Raw genomic sequence first — 23,201 nt, forward strand, 5'->3', positions numbered from 1 at the left:
ATCTAATGATTGGTAGACTGTAATATGTGAACAGTTTTGCTTTGGGGTTTAATACCCCTTTAAAGTTGAGTACATAACACACAGAGTGCGGGAGTCAGGAGTAAGTAAAAACATGGTGCAGTGTGTAATGTGCAGAGTGTAGGGGCCACAAGAGTGCAGGGGGGGGGGTATAATACACAGCCCACTGTGCAGAACAAATTCTCCTCCCCCGGAAAAATATTATTTATTTATTGGTATGCGTGAAAAAATAACACAACGTGACAGGACAATGTGTGTGGGAACAAATAGAATTTCTTTTTTATAAGCAAAAAATGTCCCATCCCAATAAGAATATACCCCCTACCAAGCAAAATCTTCCCAATTTCCTCCTTTATACTCTGGGTTAGTGTAATTCCGAGAGTGGCCGGCAGGTGTCGCAGTTTATACCTGGCCCAAAATGGATGTAATTCCTTGGAGAAGCCGACAGATGTCGCTGTTTAGACTGCTGTAATTCAGCTAAGCGGCCATCAGGTGTCGCTGTGTAGCCTAGTTTAGAATGGATATAATTACGTAGAATGGCCGGCAGGTGTCGCTGTTTATACTCAGTCAATATAGATATAGATCTCTATTCATCTAATTAGATCCACCTGGCGGCTAGTTAGCAGCATTACATCACTTCTAAATAATTATGGGCCCCTGGTGGCCAATACGCAGAATTACATTCATTCCAGAGCCAGGCTAATCAGCGCCACCTGGCTGCCAGCTCGCAGAATTACACAATACCCAAACTTCGTGTATTATGCGCCACCTGGCGATCGATTAACAAAATTACATCAAGTCCATTCATAGCGCCACCTGTCGTTTATTCAACTGTGTCACACCCTGGACAAACAGTATAAACAGCGCCACCTGGCATCCAAGCCGCAGAATTACATCCATCTGCAAAACATCATTTAGAACTCCCATGCAGCTACATGTGGTGGTCAAATACCGGTAACAAACTTTATATATTATATTATATTATATTATATTATATTATATTATATTATATTATATTATATTATATTATATTATATATTATATTATATTATATTATACCCAAAAGCAAACATTTATTATATTGCAGCTTACCAATTCTTAGATATGACGGCTGCATTTGTTTTCTTTTTTTAGGCTTTCTTTCTTCTTTTTTATCTGGTGATACAGCCAGTAAGTCTTTTTTTTATTCAAGTAGAACAAGCTCATCTGCTGATGTAGCAGTTAGAGGGTTGAAACAAACCATTTACCACAGAGAGGGGTGCTTACAACTATTAGCTTTTATTTATTTATGTAAAACCTTTTATCCCAAAAGGAACAAAACTGTTTGCTGTAACTGATTACAAAGTGTGAGCTGGAGTTTTCCTTTGACTTAATAGTGTAGCTGAATCAGCTTTTTTCTTTTGAAAGCCTATGGCGTGCATAACACACCCAAAAAACTTCACCCGGTGCCAAAAAAATGTGCAGACACATAAAGAGTGAAACACAAAAAAGAGCAGACGGGTACACTAAAGTGCCTTTCCCTGAATCCCCCGGGGTGTTAGGCTCCAGACGGGGACAAGGGTACCTAACAATTGGTCCATTTGGCCGAAAACCAGACGGACCCCGTTCTCTGGAGGGCCTGCCGAAACAGACCCACCCAAGTACTAGGTGAGGCTCCCCCGAAGGGAGACCCCATGGGAGAGGGCGAACCAAGCCAAAAGGCCATGTCCACACCTTCCCAAGACTTTCAGGGCTGGCCCGAGGACCCGCATCCTTACTCATCACACAGTGCAACAAACCATGTACAAACATAGAAATACAAAAAGTGACAAACATAGGCTGAAATAAATAAAATAAAGTGGGGAAGGGATAGTGAAGAGGAGAGTGAAAAAGGTGGCCATTGTGCAAAACAATGACCAGGAATAAAAAATTCCTCTGGTCCCAGCCAAAAAGGCCCGGCCCAAGAGGCAGGTGCAAACAAAGCGTGTTCTATGGTGCAATGACCGTGGTGCCTCAAATCAAAGTGACTCCCACTCACAGTGATTTTTTGGCACCCCTGGACTGCCACTCCAGGGGCACATACTCTATAGGCTTTCAGGACCAACCCTGACCAACAGCCCAGACCGATGCAGCCCCGCCCCAGCCAGGAAGGTATCAGAACATCATGAGAGCCAATTGGCAAAATCTCCCCATGGTTGCCAGTGCTCCCACCTAATTATATTCGTCAGTACCGGCCAATTCCCCTCAATAACACCGAAAAGGGGCAGGCTGCCAACCGACAGCAATAACAACCCAACAAGCGTTCTAATCCCTCTCCGCTCTATCCAAAACTAAAATGGGTTTTGCCTTTAAAGCAGTAAACCTGAAGTAAATCTGGAGTAAACCACACCTTTAAAAAAAAAACGAAAAAAAAAAAAAACCTGCAAGACAATGGCATAATGTGCTAGTATACCTTAGAACGATGCCCTGCAGCGGCACACTGTCACTGCTGACAGGGCTTCCATCTTCACCAGGTCTTCCTTCTGGGTTTGAATGTTCTGGCCGTCTGATAGGCCAAGCCGTAATGACGTCACGGCCGCGGCACAGAGCTCTGAAGGCATGGGTATGCCATCCCTTGGGAGAGCATGTGCCAATGATGTCACCGGCTGCATGCAGTGTGAATATCTCATTATCTCATAAACAGTGCAAGTTTAGGAGATATTCAATGTACCTACAGGTAAGCTTTCTTATAGGTACAAGTAAAAAAAAAAAAGACTTTAGTACCACTTTAATTATACTTTAAGCTCTTTGCGCCCGTGCTATAGTGGAAAGACGGCTACAGGGCGGGGGTTTAATTAATAACGGTCAAAGTGGAGTAGTTATCCCTTCTAATGAACCAAAGGCGCATACTTACCAGCATCTGGTGAGTGGTTAATACAGGTGGTGGTGGTGGAATTGTCACTTTTATTGGTGGAAATGTCACAAGGAGAAGCAGAAGATAAAATCACTTATTTGTAAAGGACAGTTCATAGAGCACTTCTGTCAATATTGGCACATGACATAAATTGAACACCGTAGCACCTTTTAATTATATAAAGATTGAAATTTGTACAAGGTTTGATGATAACTTTGGTGTTTGGCACGTTGCACTTATAGATTGTAGATTTGATATAGCATTGAAGTATAGAAATTTTGGGCACATATAAGTAAATTTGAATTAGTGGTGTATTCAATTTAAAATAGTAAGGTGGTGCAGACGGCAATACATATATATATATATATATATATATATATATATATATATATATATATATATATATATATATATATATATATATATATATATATATATATATATATATATATGTGTGTGTATGTGTTTGTATTTTTTGTTGTTTGCATCACTTATATTGCGTTTTTTGATTGGAGTATTTCATTTTTAATAACAAGGTGGAGCAGAAAACTGTTTTTTTTTTTTTCTGTCTTTTTTTGTTTGTTTAGCAAAAAATAAAAAAATGCCAGTGGTGATTAAATACCACCAAAAGAAAGCTCTATCTGTGTGAAATAAATGATAAAAATGTCATTTGGGTACCGTGCTGCATGACGGCGCAATTGTCATTCAAAGTGCGACAGCGCTGAAAGCTGAAAATTGGCCTGGGCAGGAAGGGGATTTAAGTGCCCCGTAGGCAAGTGGTTAAAGTCACACCAAGTGCCCCCTGGTGGTGTAGTACTTGTCATGCAGTGCACATAAGCTGGCACTTGGTGACCAAACTTAGAAATGACACTCTTCAGGTTCCACACATCTGATGGCCACCATGTGGAAATCCTTTTCATCTGCCCTCAAGTGGAAAAGTTGGAATATCACAATTTTCTCCAGGTTTTACTGAAATAAAAGTGCCCGATATCCATAGACTCTCTGCTTCTGGAGAGGAAAATCTCATTTGAAATGGTGCCGCAGCAAAGAACTGCTAATGTACAGCTGATATTAGTAGCGCATTATCGCAAAAAGTGGGCATGATTAAATTGTGCTGAATATTGGGTGTGTTTAATATATTCTGAGCCTACTCACAGTATACACTACATTCCTTGCACCTACAATATACTTCCTAACCATCTCTGTACTGACATGTTTCACCCCCCTTCATGACCAGGCCATTTCTCAGTTTTCAATGCTGCGATAATTTGACTGACAATTACTCCATCATGCAAAACTGTACCCAAAAATATAGTCAGCCACCATGCAAACAGTTTCTGTTATGTAGACCTGTACATCTAGGGAAGGCACAGCCGTGTGGGATGGTATGGACGCCTGTAGGGACAGGATGGTGGTGTGAGCACCCCTGAGGGTGGCAGTCTGGGTACCTATAGGGACAGAGTGGCAGTGTGGGCTTCTCTGGGGACATCGCTGTGTGTGCGTTCACCATCTAGAACACCGGCCAGCCTGCATAGGGTAGAAATGCCGATGGTGCCCCTGCAAAGCAACAATGCTAACCACTAAGCCACCTTATTATTCGATGACTCATTTTAGCAACCTTTAGTTTTAAAGTGGAACTAAACCCAACAATTTATTGGTTTATTCCCAGCATGCCAGGGTTGCTAACTGTCACATTTGCTTGTGCTCTCAGCCAAACTGTCAAACCATCAAATGACTGGAGTCATAACTGATCACATGTGCAGTACCGTGGCAGTTGCAGATCAAACAGAGGCCAAGACGGCAGCTTCCTTGGCTGAAAAGGATAGGAGGGTTTAGTTCCAAGTAGATATGCAGAGATCTTGGCACCACTATTCATTTATATCTCTAGTACTGACCTAGAAACAATTAATATTACTCCCCATCCCCCGAACTGATCACCACCTAACATGTTGGCCAGTCAACCTACAAGGGAGGGGGAAGTACAAACCCATGCAGAGGGTGTTCCTGCTGCGATTCCAACCCAACACACAGAGATGCAAGGCAACGTTGCCAACCACTAAGCCACCTTATCGTTAGTTCTAGACCAGATGACAGTCAGGGCATCTCTAGTTTGGAGTGAACGTGATGGGTCAGGGTGGCATGGCCTGTGTGCTTCTACTCTGGGATGGACATGACTGGACAAAACAGGGCAGTTGGTGACGGTGCTGTATATTCTGGGGCCAGAGCAGTTGGTTGGTGATAGTGCTGTATATTCTGGGGCCAGGGCAGTTGGTTGGTGATGGTGCTATATATTCTGGGGCCAGGGCAGTTGGTTGGTGATGGTGCTGTATATTCCGGGGCCAGGGCAGTTCGTTGGTGATAGTGCTGTATATTCTGGGGCCAGGGCAGTTGGTTGGTGATGGTGCTGTATATTCTGGGGCCAGGGCAGTTGGTTGGTGATGGTGCTATATATTCTGGGGCCAGGGCAGTTGGTTGGTGATGGTGCTATATATTCCAGGGCCAGGGCAGTTGGTTGGTGATGGTGCTGTATATTCCGGGGCCAGGGCAGTTGGTTGGTGATGGTGCTGTATATTCTGGGGCCAGGGCAGTTGGTTGGTGATGGTGCTGTATATTCTGGGGCCAGGGCTGTTGGCTGGTGATGGTATTCTGGGGACAAGGCAGTTGGTTGGTGACAGTGCTGTATGTTCCGGGAACAGGGCAGTTGCTTGCTGATCGTACTGTATATTCTGGGGACAGGCCAGTTGTTCGCTGATGATGTTGTATATTATAGTGACAGCTCGGCCTGGGCTCCTGTAGTCTGAGGTAGACATGAAGGGATGGGAATGGAGGGCAGTTTGGGTACCTTTAGGACAATTTGGTGATGGTGCCATATTTTGTCAGCACAGGACATAGACTCTGGGCACAGCATGTCCTCTGCATTGTTCACTGTCCATCTGTGGCCACCTCTGTATAGTCCTCTGCAGTATTGGTCAGTAGCGTCTCCTCTATGTATAGTAAGAATGCTGACAGCCCTGCAAGGACACGAGGAAATCTCTATGTTTAGCATGTGGCCGAGCTCCTCACTGCTTCCAGGTCTCAGGCGTCCCATGCTATATGTCCTTATTCCTGTCACATCCTGCAGGCCGATGTCTTTCAGGTAACACCTCGGTGCTGTCAGTGTGTGTATCGTATTGGAGGCCCCAGCCTCCCCTCTCCTGACCCATCATGGGGTGTCCTTGGATTGTGTGGAGATCAGAGCTTGTTGTCTATCTCTGGGTTGTCACAGTCAGGATGAACCCATCCCTGAGGTTGTCAATGTTCTACAAGAAGAACACACAATGGAAGACACTTTGTAACAAAACTTTTTTGGGCACTTTGTAGCAAACATTTATTACCAGTCATAAAATCCGGCCAGACAAACCCACCTGTCAGATGTTTGGGAGTGATCTCGCCGTGTGTAGATATTAATGACTTGTCACTATAGATGTGGAGAATTCCTGAAATGAAAGCCGGATTGTTTATGGAGCACTTTAATGACTTATATGTTCTATAATGGCACATTAATGCTCAAAACTGGAAGGTTGCGATCAAAGCCGACTCCATCATTGGGGATTAAGGCCGCTGTTTATAAGTGGGTTTGGCCGGTCGTTTTGCAAAGAAACTGCGATCAGTGAGGAGAGTGTGGTGTGTTCTGTTTTGTTCAATGCTGGGGTTTTGCATTTTGCTTGTTGATTTGTTAATATTTGGACAGGACTTACTTTGCCTTGCAAAAGTATTCACCCCCCCTGGCATTTTTCGTGTTTTGTTGGCTCACAACCTGGAATTAACATGGATTGTTTGAGGATTTGCATCATTTAATTTACAGAACATGCCCACAACTTTGAAGATTTTTTTTTTTTTATTGTGAAGCAAACAACAAATAGGACAACATAATAGAAAAAGTGCATAACTATTCACCCCCCTAAAGTCAATACTTTGTAGAGCCACCTTTTGCGGCTATCACAGCTCCAAGTCGCCTTGGATAAGTCTCTATGAGGTGCCACATCTTACCACTGGGATTTTTGCCCATTCCTCCTTGCAAAACTGCTCCAGCTCCTTCAAGTTGGATGGTTTGCGCTTGTGAACAGCAATCTAAGTCTGACCACAGATATTCTATTGGATTGAGGTCTGGGCTTTGACTAAGCCATTCCAACACATTCACATATTTCCCCTTAAACCACTCAAGTGTTGCTTTAGCAGTGTGTTTGGGGTCATTGTCCTGCTGGAAGGTGAACCTCCATCCTAGCCTCAAATCACACACAGAGTGGTACAGGTTTTGCTCAAGAATATCCCTGTATTTAGCACCATCCATCTTTCCCTCAACTCTGACAAGTTTACCAGTCCCAACTGCTGAAAAACATCCCCACAGCATGATGCTGCCACCACCATGTTTCACAGTGGGGATGGTGTTCTTTGGGTGATGTGATGTGTTGGGTTTGCTCCAGACATAGCGTTTTCTTTGATGGCCAAAAAGTTCAGTTTTAATCTCATCAGACCAGAGCACCTTCCTCCTTATATTTTGGGAGTCTCCCACATGCCTTTTCGCAAACTCAAAACGTGCCATTTTGTTTTTTGCTGAAAGTAATGACTTTCTTGTGGCCACTCTGCCATAAAGCCCAACTCTATGGAGCGTACGGCTTATTGTCGTCCTATGTGCAGATACTCCAGTCTCTGCTGTGGAACTCTGCAGCTCCTCCAGGGTTACCTTAGGTCTCTGTGCTCCTCTCTGATTAATGCCCTCCTTGCCCGGTCTGTGAGTTTTGGTGTGCGGCCATCACTTGGCAGGTTTGCTGTTGTGCCATGTTCTTTCCATTTGGTTAGGATTGATTTGATGGAGCTCCTAGGGATCATCAAAGATTTGGATATTTTTTATAACCTAACCCTGACTTGTACTTCTCAACAACATTGTCCCTTACTTGTTTGGAGAGTTCCTTGGTCTTTATCCCAGTGTTTGGTTAGTGGTGCCTCTTGCTTAGGTGTTGCAGCCTCTGGGGCCTTTCAAAAAGGTGTGTCTATGTAATGACAGATCATGTCACACTTAGATTGCACAGAGGTGGACATCATTTCACTAATTATGTGACTTCTGAAGGTAATTGGTGTCACCAGAGCTTTTTATGGGCTTCATAACAAAGGGGGTGAATACATACACACATGCCAGTTATTTTTTTTATTTCTGAAAAATAGTTTTATATATACATTTTTCTAGTTTTACTTCACCAACTTAGACTATTGTGTTCTGATCCATCACATATAATTCAGATTAAAAAAAACATTGAACTAAAGGCTGTAATGTAACAAGGTAAAAAGCCACGGGGGTGAATACTTTTGCAAGGCACTGTACACAAACTCTCGGGATGATAGACCACCACATAACAACATTTCATGTATACCAGTTCTTCCCCTCATACCTAGGTGGTCTTGTAGACTGTGGCTGGTCTGGTGACACTGGTCTGGTATGGCGGTATCAGGGACAGTGTTGCCAGCTGCACTGTACTGTGGTGGCCAGGGATCACTGGTGCTGCAGAAAAACACAGTTGGGGAGATTTACTAAAACTGGAGCACCCCGATACCGATGCAGCTAAGCATAGTAATCAATCAGCCTCTAACTTCAGCTTGTTCAATTAAGCTTTGACAATAAAAACTGGAAAGCTGATTGGTTACTATGCAGAGCTGCACCAAATTCTGTGTGCACAGGTTTTAGTAAATATCTCCCCAAGAGTCGCATACAGGTTGTCTCACAGCAAATATCTGCACCACCCCGTCCACCACACTTCTAATATATCCTCTCCCTTACCTTCCAAGAGCATTCCTGTCTTCCCTTTTCTGGTCTCTCCCTATCCTTGCCCCTTACTTTTCCATCTCTCCATATACTTCCCTCTCCCATATCTTTTTTTTTTTCCCCAAACCTTTTCCTGTCTCTCCTAATCTTTTCATTTGTGTTTCAATTTCCTTTCCTGATCCTTTCGTTTCCCTTTCCCATCTCTTCATATCCTCCACTTTCTTGTTCTCTCTCTTCCTATCATTTATTTCCCCTTCCTCTTCATTTTTCAGTCTCTCCCAATCATTTCCTGTCCCTCCATAACAAAAAACAGCAGAAAATATTTAGGCGTCTTGCATTCGGCTGTAAAGTGCTGCCTATGGGCATACGGTGTAAAATACAATTGTTGTTGGGGCATTCGGGAGCCGCAGCTGCAGATTTCTGCCCATAGGACTGCATTACAGAAAACTCTGTGCATCTTTTGATCAATGCGCTCGTGCACGCGCCGGTAATAACGAGCAAACATTTTCTATCATGCAGTCCCATGGGCAAAAATAAGCTGCAGCTCTGGCTACAGGGCACAACAGATGTATTTATACTATAGGGGTTGATTTACTAAAGGCAAAATAGACTGCACTTTGCAAAGTGCAGTTGCTCCAGTGCTTAGTAAACAAGGGGGAGCTCTGCTGACTTCCATCATCCAATCACGTGCAAGCAAAAATGTTTTTTTTTTGTTTTCCCTTGGATGTGATTGGGTATTCTCTGCAAAGTGAAGCTTTACCTTATTTACTAAGCTCTGGAGCAACTGCACTTTGCAAAGTGCACAGTCTATTTGCTTTTATTATTATTATTATACAGGATTTATATAGCGAAAACAGTTTGCGCAGAGCTTTACAACATGAGCGCGGACAGTACAGATACAATACAAGAGGGATCAGAGGGCCCTGCTTCTTAGAGCTTACAATCTATAAAATCTACCCCAATATGTCCTTAAACTGTACTTTGCAGCCGTGTGCAAGAGGCCTAAAACAATAAAAAAGTAAACCCAATCATAAATAGTCTCAAGTAAGCTCAAACTGTGACAAAATAAATAAAATAAAAAATATATATACACACCTCTTCAGATTTTACATCATAAATGATCCATCATGAATGAATCTCTGAAGTGTGCAACCTGATAAGGTACTCCACCACCTACATACAGTATCTCACAAAAGTAAGTACACCCCTCACATTTATGTACACATTTTCTTCTATCTTTTCATGTGACAACACTGAAGAAATGACACTTTGCTACAATGTAAAGTAGTGAGTGTACAGCTTGTATAACAGTGTAAATTTGCTGTCCCCTCAAAATAACTCAACACACAGCCATTAATGTCTAAACCGCTGGCAACAAAAGTCAGTACACCCCTAAGTGAAAATCTCCCAATTGGGCCCAAAGTGTCAATATTTTTGTATGGCCACCATTATTTTCCAGCACTGCCTTAACCCTCTTGGACATGGAGGTCACCAGAGCTTCACAGGTTGTCACTGGAGTCCTCTTCCCCTCCTCCATGATGACATCACAGAGCTGGTGGATGTTAGAGACCTTGCGCTCCTCCACCTTCCGTTTGAGGATGTCCCACAGATGATCAATAGGGTTTAGGTCTGGAGACATGCTTGGCCAGTCCATCACCTTTACCCTCAGCTTCTTTAGCAAGGCAGTGGTGGTCTTGGAGGTGTGTTTGGGGTGGTTATCATGTTGGAATACTGCCCTGCGGCCCAGTCTCTGAAGGGAGGGGATCATGCTCTGCTTCAGTATGTCACAGTACATGTTGGCATTCATGGTTCCCTCAATGATCTGTATCTCCCCAGTGCCGGCAGCACTCATGCAGCCCCAGACCATGACACTCCCACCACCATGCTTGACTGTAGACAAGACACACTTGTCTTTGTCCTCCTCACCTGGTTGCCGCCACAAACGCTTGTCACCATCTGAACCAAATAAGTTTATCTTGGTCTCATCAGACCACAGGACATGGTTCCAGTAATCCATGTCCTTAGTCTACTTGTCTTCAGCTTCTGTGAGATACTGTATATACAGGGAATCAGCCTGAATAGGACACCCCCTTTCCTCCCCCAGGAAAACATAAATAAAATCTATTATGGCTTATTACTGTCTGTCAAAAATACAGCCATTGGGTACACGGGTCCAATATTTCAGAACCCCGGTATCTCTGCTTATACAACACACTTATAGTGTGTATTTCATGTACAGAAGTCCTCTCTTTTCCCACTTATGTTTCACATGTTGGGCTCTACAAATCTCAGCACTAAACCTGTACTGAGAGATACTGTTCTGTAGTCGTGTCTTACGGTGACAACACTTCTCCACCATAGACAAAGTACAGTGAGTGAGCGTTGTCATCCTTCGGCCAAGGAAGTCTTACTGGCTGGATCACAAAGTGAAAAATAAAGGAAAAAAAGAAAAGAAAACAAATGCAGTCACCACATCTAAGGACTGGTAAGCAGCAATATATTACAATTTTCTTCTATGGCTTAGATACTCATACCCCTTACTACTGACTCCTAACGTATAATTAAAGGCAAAACTTGTTTTTACAGTTTTGTATGGAGTGGAGCGGGATTAGAACCCGTCAGTTTATATTGCTTTCTGTGCCCCCGTTAGGGAGATTCCCCCTCTCTATTTGTCCCGTTTACCATTATCAAAGTAAAAGAAAACCCTAAGTTTTGGGTTGTCCCCAGAAAAGTAATAGATGGAAAAATCTTCCAATGGGGACACTAGTTCTGGTGACCTAGGGATGTCCTCTCACTTCCTGTTTGGCTGCGAGACAGGAAGTGAAGGGAAATCTCTGCAACGAGACACAGATGGCGAAAAAAGAAAAATCTGACAGGGGTTATAACCCTTGCTCTAGCCAAAATGATTTTTTTTTTGCCTAGTTCTAGATGATTTATTCATGGGCTTCCTGATCATGTAATCACTGCAAATGGCTGATCATGTAATCTGTAGTCCGGCTGTCCCTGTTTGACCCGGGAGCTGTAGGTGACAGCGCAGTCAGTGTGCCATTGAGCACGGAAATAGGGCCCACCTCTGTGCTGCACATGCATACAGGCAGGACAGAAATGGGTTAAGAGCGCATGCACATGATGGGGGTCACAATAAAGGAATAAAAAAAAAAAAACATTTTCTAAACGAGTCAAAGGATTCTGGTTTATTAAAAATATCTCACATATCTGATTATCTATACACCTTACAGACTCCATGCTAAGCAAAGTCCAGTGTGACAGGTGGAATGACAGAGAGGAGTCTGGGTAATCCGCTGTCTCACAGATATTACAGCTTTTTTTTCTCTTTAGGAAACATTCTTTAGGTCCTGAATGGCAAATGGCGAAGCGACCTATCAGCACTGACAGATGACATGACACTGGTTGCTGTGGTCCTGTACATAGGACTACAAAACAGGAGCAGAGTCCAAAGCAGCCATTAAGTTACCGGAAGCCGATTGGCTCCCCGGGTGCCCCCGAACCGCTCTCCACAATCGTCTCTGCAGTTCTCGCAGTCCTGTTCTCACATCTAATTGGTCTGCAATTTCAGTCTTTTGATCTTCATTCTCTGTTCTGATTTGCTGGGCTTTGGTTTCTTCTTTGACGTCGTTTTCACTTCCGGTAAATTCACAACGATCTCCTCATCGCTGTCTTTGGGAGTTTCTGGAGGGACGGGTTTGCTGAGCTTGGATTTCTTCTTTGCCGATGATTTTGGTAAATTCACGGCGATCTCGTCATCGCCGTTCTTGGGGGTTTTAAGAGGGGTGGACTTGCTGGGCTTTGATTTCCTCTTTGGTGTCGTTTTATCTTGCGGTAAATTCAGGACGATCTCGTCATCATCGCTGTCCTCGATGGTTTCCGGAGGGGAGGACTTGCTGGGCTTTGATATCTTCTTTGCAGACGTTTTCACTTCCGGTAACTTCACAACTTTCTCCTCCTCGCTGTCTTTGGGGGTTTCCGGAGGGGCGGACTGGCTGGGCTTTGATTTCCTCTTTGCTGACGTCTTCACTTCTGGTAACTTTGCGGGAATCTCGTCATCATCCTTCTTGGGGGTTTTAAGAGGGGTGGACTTGGTGGGCTTTGATCTCCTCTTGGGTGGCGTTTTATCTTCTGGTAAGTTGATGACGAGAGCGTCATCATCGCTGTCCTCTGGGGTTTTTGGAGGGGCGGACTTGCTGGTCTTTGACTTCTTCTTTGACGGTGTTTTATCTTCTGGTAAGTTCAGAACGATCTCGTCATCATCGCTCTCCTCGGGGACATCCAGACGGGCGGACCTCCTTCTTTCCAAGATGTTGGGTGTACACACTGGGGTGGGGTCCTGAATACAGAAAGGATTAATGTTTACTTCACCAGGGAAAAAGAAAAATTCAGGAAGTTAAGACAAAATCAACATGCTTGTTCAAGGGTGCCAGAATAAGGAGAACTTATAATAAATATTATTAATTATATAATAAAATAACAATAATAATAACAACAAATAGAATAGTGAATGACAAGCCCTCAAAACTTCCACTCGCCTGCTCACATAAGGCAAAAGGAAATAAGCTGAGGACGAGTGTGGAGCTGCATGGGGGGGGGGGGGGGGGGAGGCAGGGTTGTACGGGAGCCGATTCTGCTCCCAGCCCCCGCCCCAGCCTCTGATGCCCCTGTAAAAAGGCCACACCGCTTCTGCCAGGAAACTGTGGGGAAGGGAGAGGAAGAGGAGAGTCAGCCGGATCACACAGAGGGGACCTCACTAGTGGACATCAGTGCCGCCTCACCAGTGCCCATCAGCGCAGCCTCACCAGTGCTGCCTCACCAGTGCCGCCTCACCAGTGCCCATCAGCGCAGCCTCACCAGTGCTGCCTCACCAGTGCCCATCAGCGCAGCCTCACCAGTGCTGCCTCACCAGTGCCCATCAGCGCCGCCTATCACCGCACGGGGATCACAGGGAGGAATCGGGAAAAGAGCTGGCCGTATTAGACAGAGAGAGGATCTCCCGCCGTGACACAGCTTGAATCTGAAACGCCGGGCGCTGTCAAAGTCCCGCCTCCTGGACCGGCTCCTATGATAGACAGCGCACACTGGTCCAATGCCAGGAAATTGAAAGTAGTGTGACGTCTATCATAGGAGTTGGTCCAGGAGGCGGGACTTTGACAGCGGCCAGTGTTTCAGATCCAACCTGTGTCACAGCGGGAGATCCTCTCTGTGTGATCTGGCCGGCTCTCTTCCCGATTCCTCCCAGTGGAGTGATAGGCCACTGGTGTGCTGCAACAATATTTCTTGAGATAATTTATGAGGGTGTGTTTAGGGGCGGGGCAGAGCAGGGGTTGGGTGAGGCAACTGGTGGCGAGTAACTCTTAAAGCAGAACTCCGGGCAAAAACTTTTTTCCATGTTCTCGTTGCTGATCTCCTAACTTCACCAACTTTGTCAGCCATGTTCTTCTGAGCTCTGTATCTCCTCAGCAATAGCGCGCTGAACTTGCTGAAAAACCGTTATTGCCCAGCGATTTCCTGTTTGTAAGACCGCTGGCTGCTATCCCACCAGTAACCTCGGCCAGCGGTCTGACACGCCCCCTGGAAGTCTTCTGAAAGCGAGCAGGGACTTGTACTTTTGCCTGGCTCGCTGTAGTGGGCGGAGGGTGTCTCACAGCGCCCGGTCTCTGCCGCCCATAGAGGTGGTGTCGTCTTCCCTGCCAGCACCGCCCTCACCTGCCATGACGGGTCTGTATGTGAGCACATGGCTCGTGGTTCAGCCCCGCCTCTCTGCACATTAGAACAGTGCGCTCTGCGATGTCTATCACGATTCCGGTGCAGGGAGGCGGGGCTGAACCACGAGCGATGTTCTTACATACAGACCTGTCAGCCCGAGATGCGCTCTGCCATCCGGAGGATCTGTAACTATCCCCGTTCTGCACTGATGAGAACCGATAAGCTGCACTGGTGACACCGGCACCAATAAGCTGCACTGATAAGGCTACACGTATGGGCACTGATGAGAACCGATAAGCTGCATTGGTGACACCGGCACTGATAAGGCTACACGTATGGGCACTGATGAGGCTGCACCGATAAGCAGTGGACACCATCCACTGCCAAATATCTGTAGGAGAGGATTCCACCATCCCTGCAAATTTTGCAGTCGTTTTTTATGTCTTATTTTCAGCGTGAAGTGTATTATTTGTGACATTACATAGACCAGGGATCCTCAAACTACGGTCCTCCAGCTGTTACGGAACTACACATCCAATGAGGCATTGTTAAACACTGACATTCACAGACATGACTAGGCATGATGGGAATTGTAGTTCCTGAACAACTGGAGGGCCGTAGTTTGAAGACCCCTGACATAGACATTACATCACAGAGACCGGTATTGTGGCGATATTGCAGAGGTGATCAAACACTACCAAAAGAAAGTTCTATTTGTGGGGAAAAAGAAAAAAAAAAAAAAGTATCAATTTTGTTTGGGTACAACGTCGCACGACCGCGCAATTGTCAATTAAAGCGACGCAGTGCTGTATCGTAAAAAAAATGGCCCGGTCATTGAAGGGGGCAAATCCTTCCAGGGCTGAAGTGGTTAACATCTGACTCAATTCATGTTTCAGCCTCTCCATGTTCTCCCTCACCTCACTGTTGACTGTATCATCGGCGTCCTCGGAGGGCGTCTTGTTTTTCTTCATCTCAGCGGCCTGGAGAATAGGAGGGAAAAAACTTTGTTATCCAAAACTTGGCTGGACAGAGAAGGATCTGATGAGCCAATTATCTACAGATCCTAATATCTGAACGCTGCTATATACCCGCATGGTGCCCCTCATAATCAATACAGGGTCAGCCAAAGGGAACCTGTCATTATATCTCACTTTATTAGGATTAAAGCGGGGGTTCACCGACACCGCCAAAAAAAAAAAAAAAATATTAAAAAGCCAGCAGCTACAAATACTGCAGCTGCTGACTTTTAATACATGGCCACTTACCTGTCCCAGGGTCCAGCGATGTCGGCAGGGGACGCCGAGAACCCGCTTGGTTCTCGGCAGCTGCCGCCGCCATCCTAGGTGAGGGAATCAGGAAGTGAAGCGTTGCGGCTTCACTTCCCGGTTCCCTACTGCGCATGCGCGAGTTGCGCTGCGTGTCCCTAGTGGTCCCCGCTCTCTCCTGGGAGCTGTGTGTTCCCAGCAGACAGCGTGGTGGGGACGGGAAGAGGCGTAGACTCCCATGGGAGTCTATGCCAGAAGTGGGTGCAAATACCTGTCTTAGACAGGTATCTGCACCCCCCTCCCCCCTGAAAGGTGCCAAATGTGACACCGGAGGGGGGGGAGGGTTCCGAAAAGCGGAAGTTCCATTTTTGTGTGGAACTCCGCTTTAATAGGTGAATGTATCAGAATAGAAATTCAAGTGATATCATTGCTGACATATACATGCAGGGCCCAGGGCGGTCATCCTTACCCCCCCCCCCATTTCTGCGCTCAGCTGCTCAGCCGGCAAAGTCATCATAAAGTGGAACTCCGACACTCCCCAAGATCCTGGAACACTTACAAATCCCGGGAAGTCATAGTCTATTCCTTTCTCTGCCAGCCGCTTCCTCAGTTTCCTCTCCTTTTCCAGCATGCCTTTTATCATCTTCCGCTGCTGCTTCTCGGTGCGTTCCATGTTGTAGCGTCCCACCGCCGGCAGACACGGTTTCTTGAACTTGGAGTTGCATCCAATAAAGAGTTTTGGGTGAACTTTGTCCAGGGGTATAAATTCACCTGCCAAGAGAAAGGGGGAGGAGGGGCTTATTTACTAATAGTGGAGGGTAATATCACACCCAGCACCCCCAAATCATTACAGCAAAAGACAAACTGAATAGATACTCCCTACCCCGCGCCTTCCCCTCCTCCAACGCATCCCTACTGTCTACCCGTGTCCCCATCCCATTTGTTATGGTAGAACTACACTTGGAAACACCTCCCTCTATGTCACACTATTTTCTTTTAATGTTTCTCAATTGTCTCTCCAGGAACAGACTGGGACAAAAAAAATAAAAGTCACGGGGGCGATTAGTGACGGAATATTCACAAAGTCGGTCCTCCGCATTGTAATGTAAAGGGTCACTGTGATCTCTTTATATTACAGTGCCCCTTGCAGTCATGAACCCCCCTCTCTCTCCGATCACAGTGCCCCCCCCCCCCCTGTACTCTCTGCCTCCCCTGCACAGCCCTACCTTCGACAAGGCAGGATTCAGCCTCCCCCGGCTACCCGGTTATGCCAACAATGTCATCCTATCAGCACGGCAGGAGGAGCTGATAGATCTCCAGCTCCTCCCACCCCCCGCTCTGCCAATAGGATGATATCGTTGCCGGGAGAGGCGACACGTGCACGGCTGAGCAGCAGGAGGTGAGCGGCAACTGCGGTCTGTGTTAGCCCTGTCTGGACCACAATCGCCGCTTACCTCTTGCTGTGCGGCCCCCCGGATATCAACAGGCCACGGACCAGGACCAGTCAGAGGCCCAAGGGTTGGGGAATCCTGCATTAGCCAGTCCGGGCTTACATCTCTCCATGTTACCGCTTATCCCAATCCCGAATGAGCGGGGCCGGGCAAGTTGAGTGGGTGTGGCTGGTGATCAGGACACGGGTTCTAGCTGACACAGATACAGGGTGATGCTTGTACTGGCGGGCAATCGGCACACCGGTTCCCGGGTCAACTCCGCCACTTGCGGGCCGAACTTCTGAGGGACCTCCCTCCCCCTTTCCCCCCCAGAAAGGTGCCAAATGTGTCAAAGGAAAGGGGGGGAGGGGGAGTAAACAAGTGGAAATCTGCTTTAAAGAAAGGTTATTAGTATGGAGGGGGAAGGTATTTTCCTGCACATCTGATGAGGACCGCATGCATTGGAACCATTGAATCTATTGTGGTATAGTAGAACACTCCCCCCTCCCGGCTGTCCTCCAATCCGCACCACTTTCTTGCTGGCTGCCCCTCCCCCGCACACCTCTTAGCGCTTGTGCCGCTCTGTGCGGGAAACATTCAGATTCTGACACACAGAGGAGCCGCGGACTTACATTTCAGGAGCCGCTCACAGAAGAGATAATTGTTCATGGTATCCGCCACAATCTTGGCCACCTCCTCACATTCAAACTCGATGTAGGCGTATCCTTTATGGTTCCCGGTCTGCCAATCACAATGACACACGTTACCCCCCCAAAAAATGTCATTTTATAATATTATAGTTCTACATTTATTAAAGTGTCCCCACAAATGCTTTAATAAGATTGTCGGTGGGACATTCTTCTACAAGGCGCCAGTCTTTCGGGGGATGGCAGTAACAGATAAACACGCTCTATGCCGAGTATCTCACCTTCTTACTCCTGGAGAGGCGGAGCCGAGTGACCGTCCCGAACTGGCTGAAATATTCCTTCAGCTGCGGCTCAAACAGCAGGCGGGGAATGTGTCCGATGTAGATAATGCCGGGGGTGAGCGCCTCAGTCTGGGGGGGAGAAAAATAAATGTCATCATCACATAGAGGGCCACAAACCCAACACAGCCCAGCGCCAGGAGAGCCCAGACAAGGAGCGTCTGTAGGACAAAAAACCCCGCCCACATTCACCACGACCCCCTGAAATTCCCAGGTGTGTCAGCTGACCCCAACCCATCCTAAATGGTCATGTGACCTGTCCAGCCATCTCTGTGGCTGAGCCTGGAATTTAAATTTTTTTTTTTTAACCCCTTTAATACCAGGCACTTAGACACCTTCCTGCCAATTTTCAGCTTTCAGCGCTGTCACAATTCGAATTACGCGGTCATACATCACTGTACCCAAACAAATTTGTTATCATTTTGTTCCCACAAATAGAGCTTTCTTTTGGTGGTATTTGATCACCTCTGTGGTTTTTATTTTTTGCGCAACAAATAAAAAAAGACCGAAAGTTTTGAAAAAGAAAAGTTTTTCTTTGTTTCTGTTAAAATTTTTTGTAAATAAGTACATTTTCTTCTTCAATGACGGGCACTGATAGGCAGCACTGATGGGTACTTATGAGTGGCACTGATAGGTGGCACCGATGGGCACTGATGGGTGGCATTTCTGGGCATCACTTATATACAATGGTGCCAGTCAGTGCGGCACTGATTGGCACAGATCAGGCATATTTGCACATGTGGATGGCCATGGGGTACATACCTGGCCATCCACATGTTGCCCCCTTCCGTGGTGGTCCTGGCGGCTTTCCTGGTGGTCTAGTGCGGGCATCCGAGGGGGGGCTGTTCCTACTAAACAATCAGCGCAGACCCCCCCCCCCCCCCCCGTCAGGAGAGCCGCCGATCGGCTCTCCTCTACTCGCATCTGTCAGACACGAGTGAGAAAAGCCAACCAACGGCTTTTCCTGTTGACATCGTGATCAGCCGTGATTGGACACGGCTGATCGCGTGGTAAAGAGCCTCCCCCCACCGCAGACTGACACACCGCTCCACCGATGCGCGTCCCCACGGGCGCGCGGTGGCTGTTATCCTGCAGGACGTCATATAATACGAATAATGGCATCAATCAGCAACTTATATAGGAGGGACTGAGATACTGCGGCAGACAGACACTAACTGACACTTTGTGGGAACCAGTGACACTAATACAATGATCGGTGCTAAAAAATATGCACTGTCACTGTACTAATGACACTGGCTGGGAAGAGGTTATCAAAGGGTTAACTGTGTGCCTAACCAGTGTTTGTGTGTACCGCATGGTGCTTTTACTAAGGGAAGCAATGGATTCTATTCCCTGCTTTGCAGGGAAACAAAATCCATGACGTCCTCACTGACAGGACATGCCTTGTATACAATGTCCTGTGCGTCTTCCTGATGATTGGCGGGGTGCCGGCGGTCATCCATTGGCTGGCGCCCGCTGATCGGCATCTGCCGTGTCTAATCAGCACAGCCGGGACGCCGTCGGCACGTGCGCTCCCTACCCGGGAGCGCCAGATCACGTACCTACTACACGATCCAGTGCAGCAGAGGTGCCATACATGTAAGTAATACGGTTGTCAAGCAGTAAAAAAGGGCGAAGGTCCATCTATATGACATACACACTGATCAACCATAAAATTATAACCACCCACCTAATACTGAGCAGGTCCCCCTTTTACCACCAAAACAGCCCTGACCCTCAAGGCATGGACTCCACCAGACCCCCCCAATGTATGCGGTAGTGTCCGGCACCAAGCTCTCAGTAGCAGATCCTTTAAGTCCTGTAAGTTGTGAGTCCTCCGTGGATCGGACTTGTATTTCCAGCACATTCTACAGACGCTCATTTGGAATGAGATCTGGAGGTCAACTCAACACCTTTGTGTCCCACAAACCATTCTTCAACCATGTTTGCAGTGTTGGGGGGGCATTATTCTGCTGAAAGAGGTCAACACCATCAGGGAATAAACCTTTTATCCCATGAAGGGGTGGACTTGGTCACAGACAATGTTTAGGTAGGTGGTACGTGTCCAGTAACATCCACATGAATGGGAGGAGGCAAGGTTTCCCAGCAGAGCATTGCCCAAACCATGAGATTGCCTCCACCGGCTTGTCTTCTTCCCATACTACATCCTGGTGCCAATCTCTTCCCCAGGTGACCCACCCGACCATCCACATCATGGAAAGAAAACGTCATTCATCAGACCAGGCCACCTTCTTCCATTGCTCCGTGGTCCAGTTCTCACACTCATTGAGGACACTTTTGGCTGTGGACACGGGTCAGCATGGACATCCCGACCGGTCTGCAGCTACACAACCCCCATACAGTGCCTTCAAAAAGTATTCATACCCTTTAAATTCCCACATTTTGTCATGTTACAACCAAAAACATAAATGTATTTTATTGGGATTTTATGTGATAGACCAACACAAAGTGGCTCATAATTGTGAAGTGGAAGGAAAATGATAAATGATACAAATAAATATGTGAAAAGTGTGGGGGGGGGGGGGGGTACATTTGTATGGCGCCCCCCGGAGTCAATACTTTGTAGAACCCCCTTTCTCTACAAGTCTTTTTGGGATGTCTCTACCAGCTTTGCACATCTAGAGAGGACATTTCTGCCCATTCTTCTTTGTAAAATATCTCAAGCTCTGTCAGATTGGATGGAGAACGTCTGTGAACAGCAATTTTCAAGTCTTGCCACAGATTCTCAATGGATTTAGGTCTGGACTGTGACTGGGCCATTCTAATACATGAATATGCTTTGATCTAAACCATTCCATTGTAGCTCTGGCTGGATGTTTCGGGTCGTTGTCCTGCTGGAAGGTGAACCTCCTCCCCAGTCTCAAGTCTTTTGCAGGTTTCCTTCTAAGATTGTCCTGTATTTGGCTCCATCCATCTTCCCATCAACTCTGACCAGCTTCCCTGTCCCTGCTGAAGAAAAGCATCCCACAACATGATGCTGCCACCACCATGTTTCACGGTGGGGATGGTGAGTTCAGGGTGATGTGCAGTGTTAGTTTTCCCCACACGTAGCGTTTTACTTTTAGGCCAAAAGGTTGAATTTCGATCTCATCTGACCAGATCACTTTCTTCCACATGTTTGCTGTGTCCTCCACATGGCTTCTCACAAACTACAAACAGGACTTCTTATGACTTTCTTTCACCAATGTCTTTCTTCTTGTCACTCTTCCATAAAGGGCAGATTTGTGGAGAACACGACTAATAGTTGTCCTGTGGACAGATTCTCCCACCTGAGCTGTGGATCTCTGCAGCTCCTCCAGAGTTACCATGGACCTCTTGGCTCTTCTCTGATGAATGCTCTCCTTGCCCGGCCGGTCAGTTTAGGTGGACGGCCATGTCTTGGTAGGTTTGCAGTTGTGCCATACTCTTTCCATTTTCCGATGATGGATTGAACAGAGCTCCGTGAGATGTTCAAAGCTTGGGAGATTTTTTTTTATAACCTAACCCTGCTTTATACTTCTCCACAACTTTATCCCTGACCTGTCTGGTGTGTTCCTTGGCCTTCATGATGCTGTTTGTTCACTAAGGTTCTCTAACAAACCTCTGAGGGCTCTGATGGGGACACAAATATGCAGGCGGGGTGGGCTCTAATGAGGACATAGAAATGAATGTGTGTGTGTGTGTGTGTGGGGGGGGGGGGGTCTGCGGGAGACTCTAAAGGGGACACAGATTTGATTCTCCAGCTTTTTAGGTGCCAGCAAAAAAAAATACAGGAGCTCCATCCAATCCCCACTGTCAGCAGTCAAATTATTTTCTATTCTACTGCGGATTTATTTATAAATTAATTTTCCGGCCTGGGGAAACGTATAAAATATACGATGTGGGCCTTGAACTAAAAAGTTTGGAGACCCCGAGTCTATCACACAAAGTACATCCACATTCTTGGCTGTAAAATGACAAAATGTGAAGCATTTCAAGGGGTATGAATACTTTTTCAAGGCACTGTAGTCAAAATAACTGCATCAACTTCAGGGACAACATGTTCACTCGCTGCCTAATATATCCCACATTGTGATGTCATTGTACGGAGATGATGATTATTATTATTAGTCAGTGGTCATAATGTTATGGTCGATCAATAAGATATCAATATAGAGATCTGTATATATTATATATATATACACGTGTAGTTCCCCCTCCCCCCCCCTATACACGGACCGATCCCTCCCCGGGTACCTGTCGGTTCTTCTTCCGGATATTCCTCACTCTCTCCTGGAACTCTCCCTGTAATTTGGGGTTCAGGGACAGGAGGGGCCCCACCGATTCCTTCTCCTCCGACATCTTCACCACCCAACACGTGTGATCACCCGGAACTGTCCGCACAGCGACCCCTGCCGGCACCAACGAGACAGGACATCCGAGACAGGACATCCGCCTCACACACGAAACACCAGCGTATCATCAGCGACACCTGCCGGCCACTCCGAGGAATTACATGCCCATAGACTAGTCTACATGAAGAGTGACACCTGCCGGCCACTCCGAGGAATTACATCTCCCATAGACTCTACATGAAGAGCGACACCTGCCGGACACTCCGAGGAATTACATCCCCCATAGACTCTATACGAAGAGCGACACCTGCCGGCCACTCCGAGGAATTACATCTCCCATAGACTCTATATGAAGATTGCCACCTGCCGGCCACGTCGAAGAATTACATCCCCCATAGACTCTATATGATGAGCGACACCTACCGGGCACTCTGAGGATCTACATCCCCCATAGACTCTACATGAAGATCGCCACCTGCCGGCCACTCCGAGGAATTACATCTCCCACAGACTCTATATGAAGAGCGACACCTGCCGGCCACTCCGAGAAATTACATCCCCCATAGACTCTATATGAAGAGCGACACCCGCCGGCCACGTCGAGGAATTACATCCTCCATAGACTCTATATGAAGAGCGACACCTGCCGGCCACTCCGAGGAATTACATCTCCCATAGACTCTATATGAAGATTGCCACCTGCCGGCCGCTCCTAGGAATTACATCTCCCATAGTTTATATATGAAGTTCGACACCTGCCGGCCACTCCGAGGAATTACATC

At 46.6% G+C, this 23,201-nt stretch overlaps 1 protein-coding gene across 1 annotated transcript; it reads right to left on the minus strand.

Annotated features, from left to right (window-relative positions):
- Positions 1 to 11,866: 11,866 nt before the first annotated feature.
- Positions 11,867 to 22,552, minus strand: NIFK (nucleolar protein interacting with the FHA domain of MKI67). The gene is made up of 6 exons (XM_073634472.1): positions 22,322 to 22,552; positions 18,029 to 18,157; positions 17,733 to 17,841; positions 16,230 to 16,441; positions 15,323 to 15,385; positions 11,867 to 13,032 (listed from the first exon to the last, which is right to left on the minus strand). The coding sequence occupies exons 1-6, from the start codon at positions 22,514 to 22,516 to the stop codon at positions 12,244 to 12,246; spliced, it is 1,497 nt and encodes a 498-aa protein (XP_073490573.1). The 5' UTR covers positions 22,517 to 22,552; the 3' UTR covers positions 11,867 to 12,243.
- Between the last annotated feature and the right edge of the window lie 649 nt (positions 22,553 to 23,201).

Source organism: Aquarana catesbeiana, linkage group LG06, assembly GCF_042186555.1.
Source record: "Aquarana catesbeiana isolate 2022-GZ linkage group LG06, ASM4218655v1, whole genome shotgun sequence".
NCBI classification, from domain to species: domain Eukaryota; kingdom Metazoa; phylum Chordata; class Amphibia; order Anura; family Ranidae; genus Aquarana; species Aquarana catesbeiana.

Bases quoted from the DNA above. Each gene is read 5' to 3' on its own strand.
- NIFK (XM_073634472.1), bottom strand. From the start codon at position 22,516: ATGTCCTGTCTCGGATGTCCTGTCTCGTTGGTGCCGGCAGGGGTCGCT. The intron at 18,158-22,321 runs GTACCCGGGGAG...TCTCCCCCCCAG, and splicing joins TCCGGAAGAAGAACCGACAG to ACTGAGGCGCTCACCCCCGG. The intron at 13,033-15,322 runs GTGAGGGAGAAC...TTCTGTATTCAG, and splicing joins ATGATACAGTCAACAGTGAG to GACCCCACCCCAGTGTGTAC.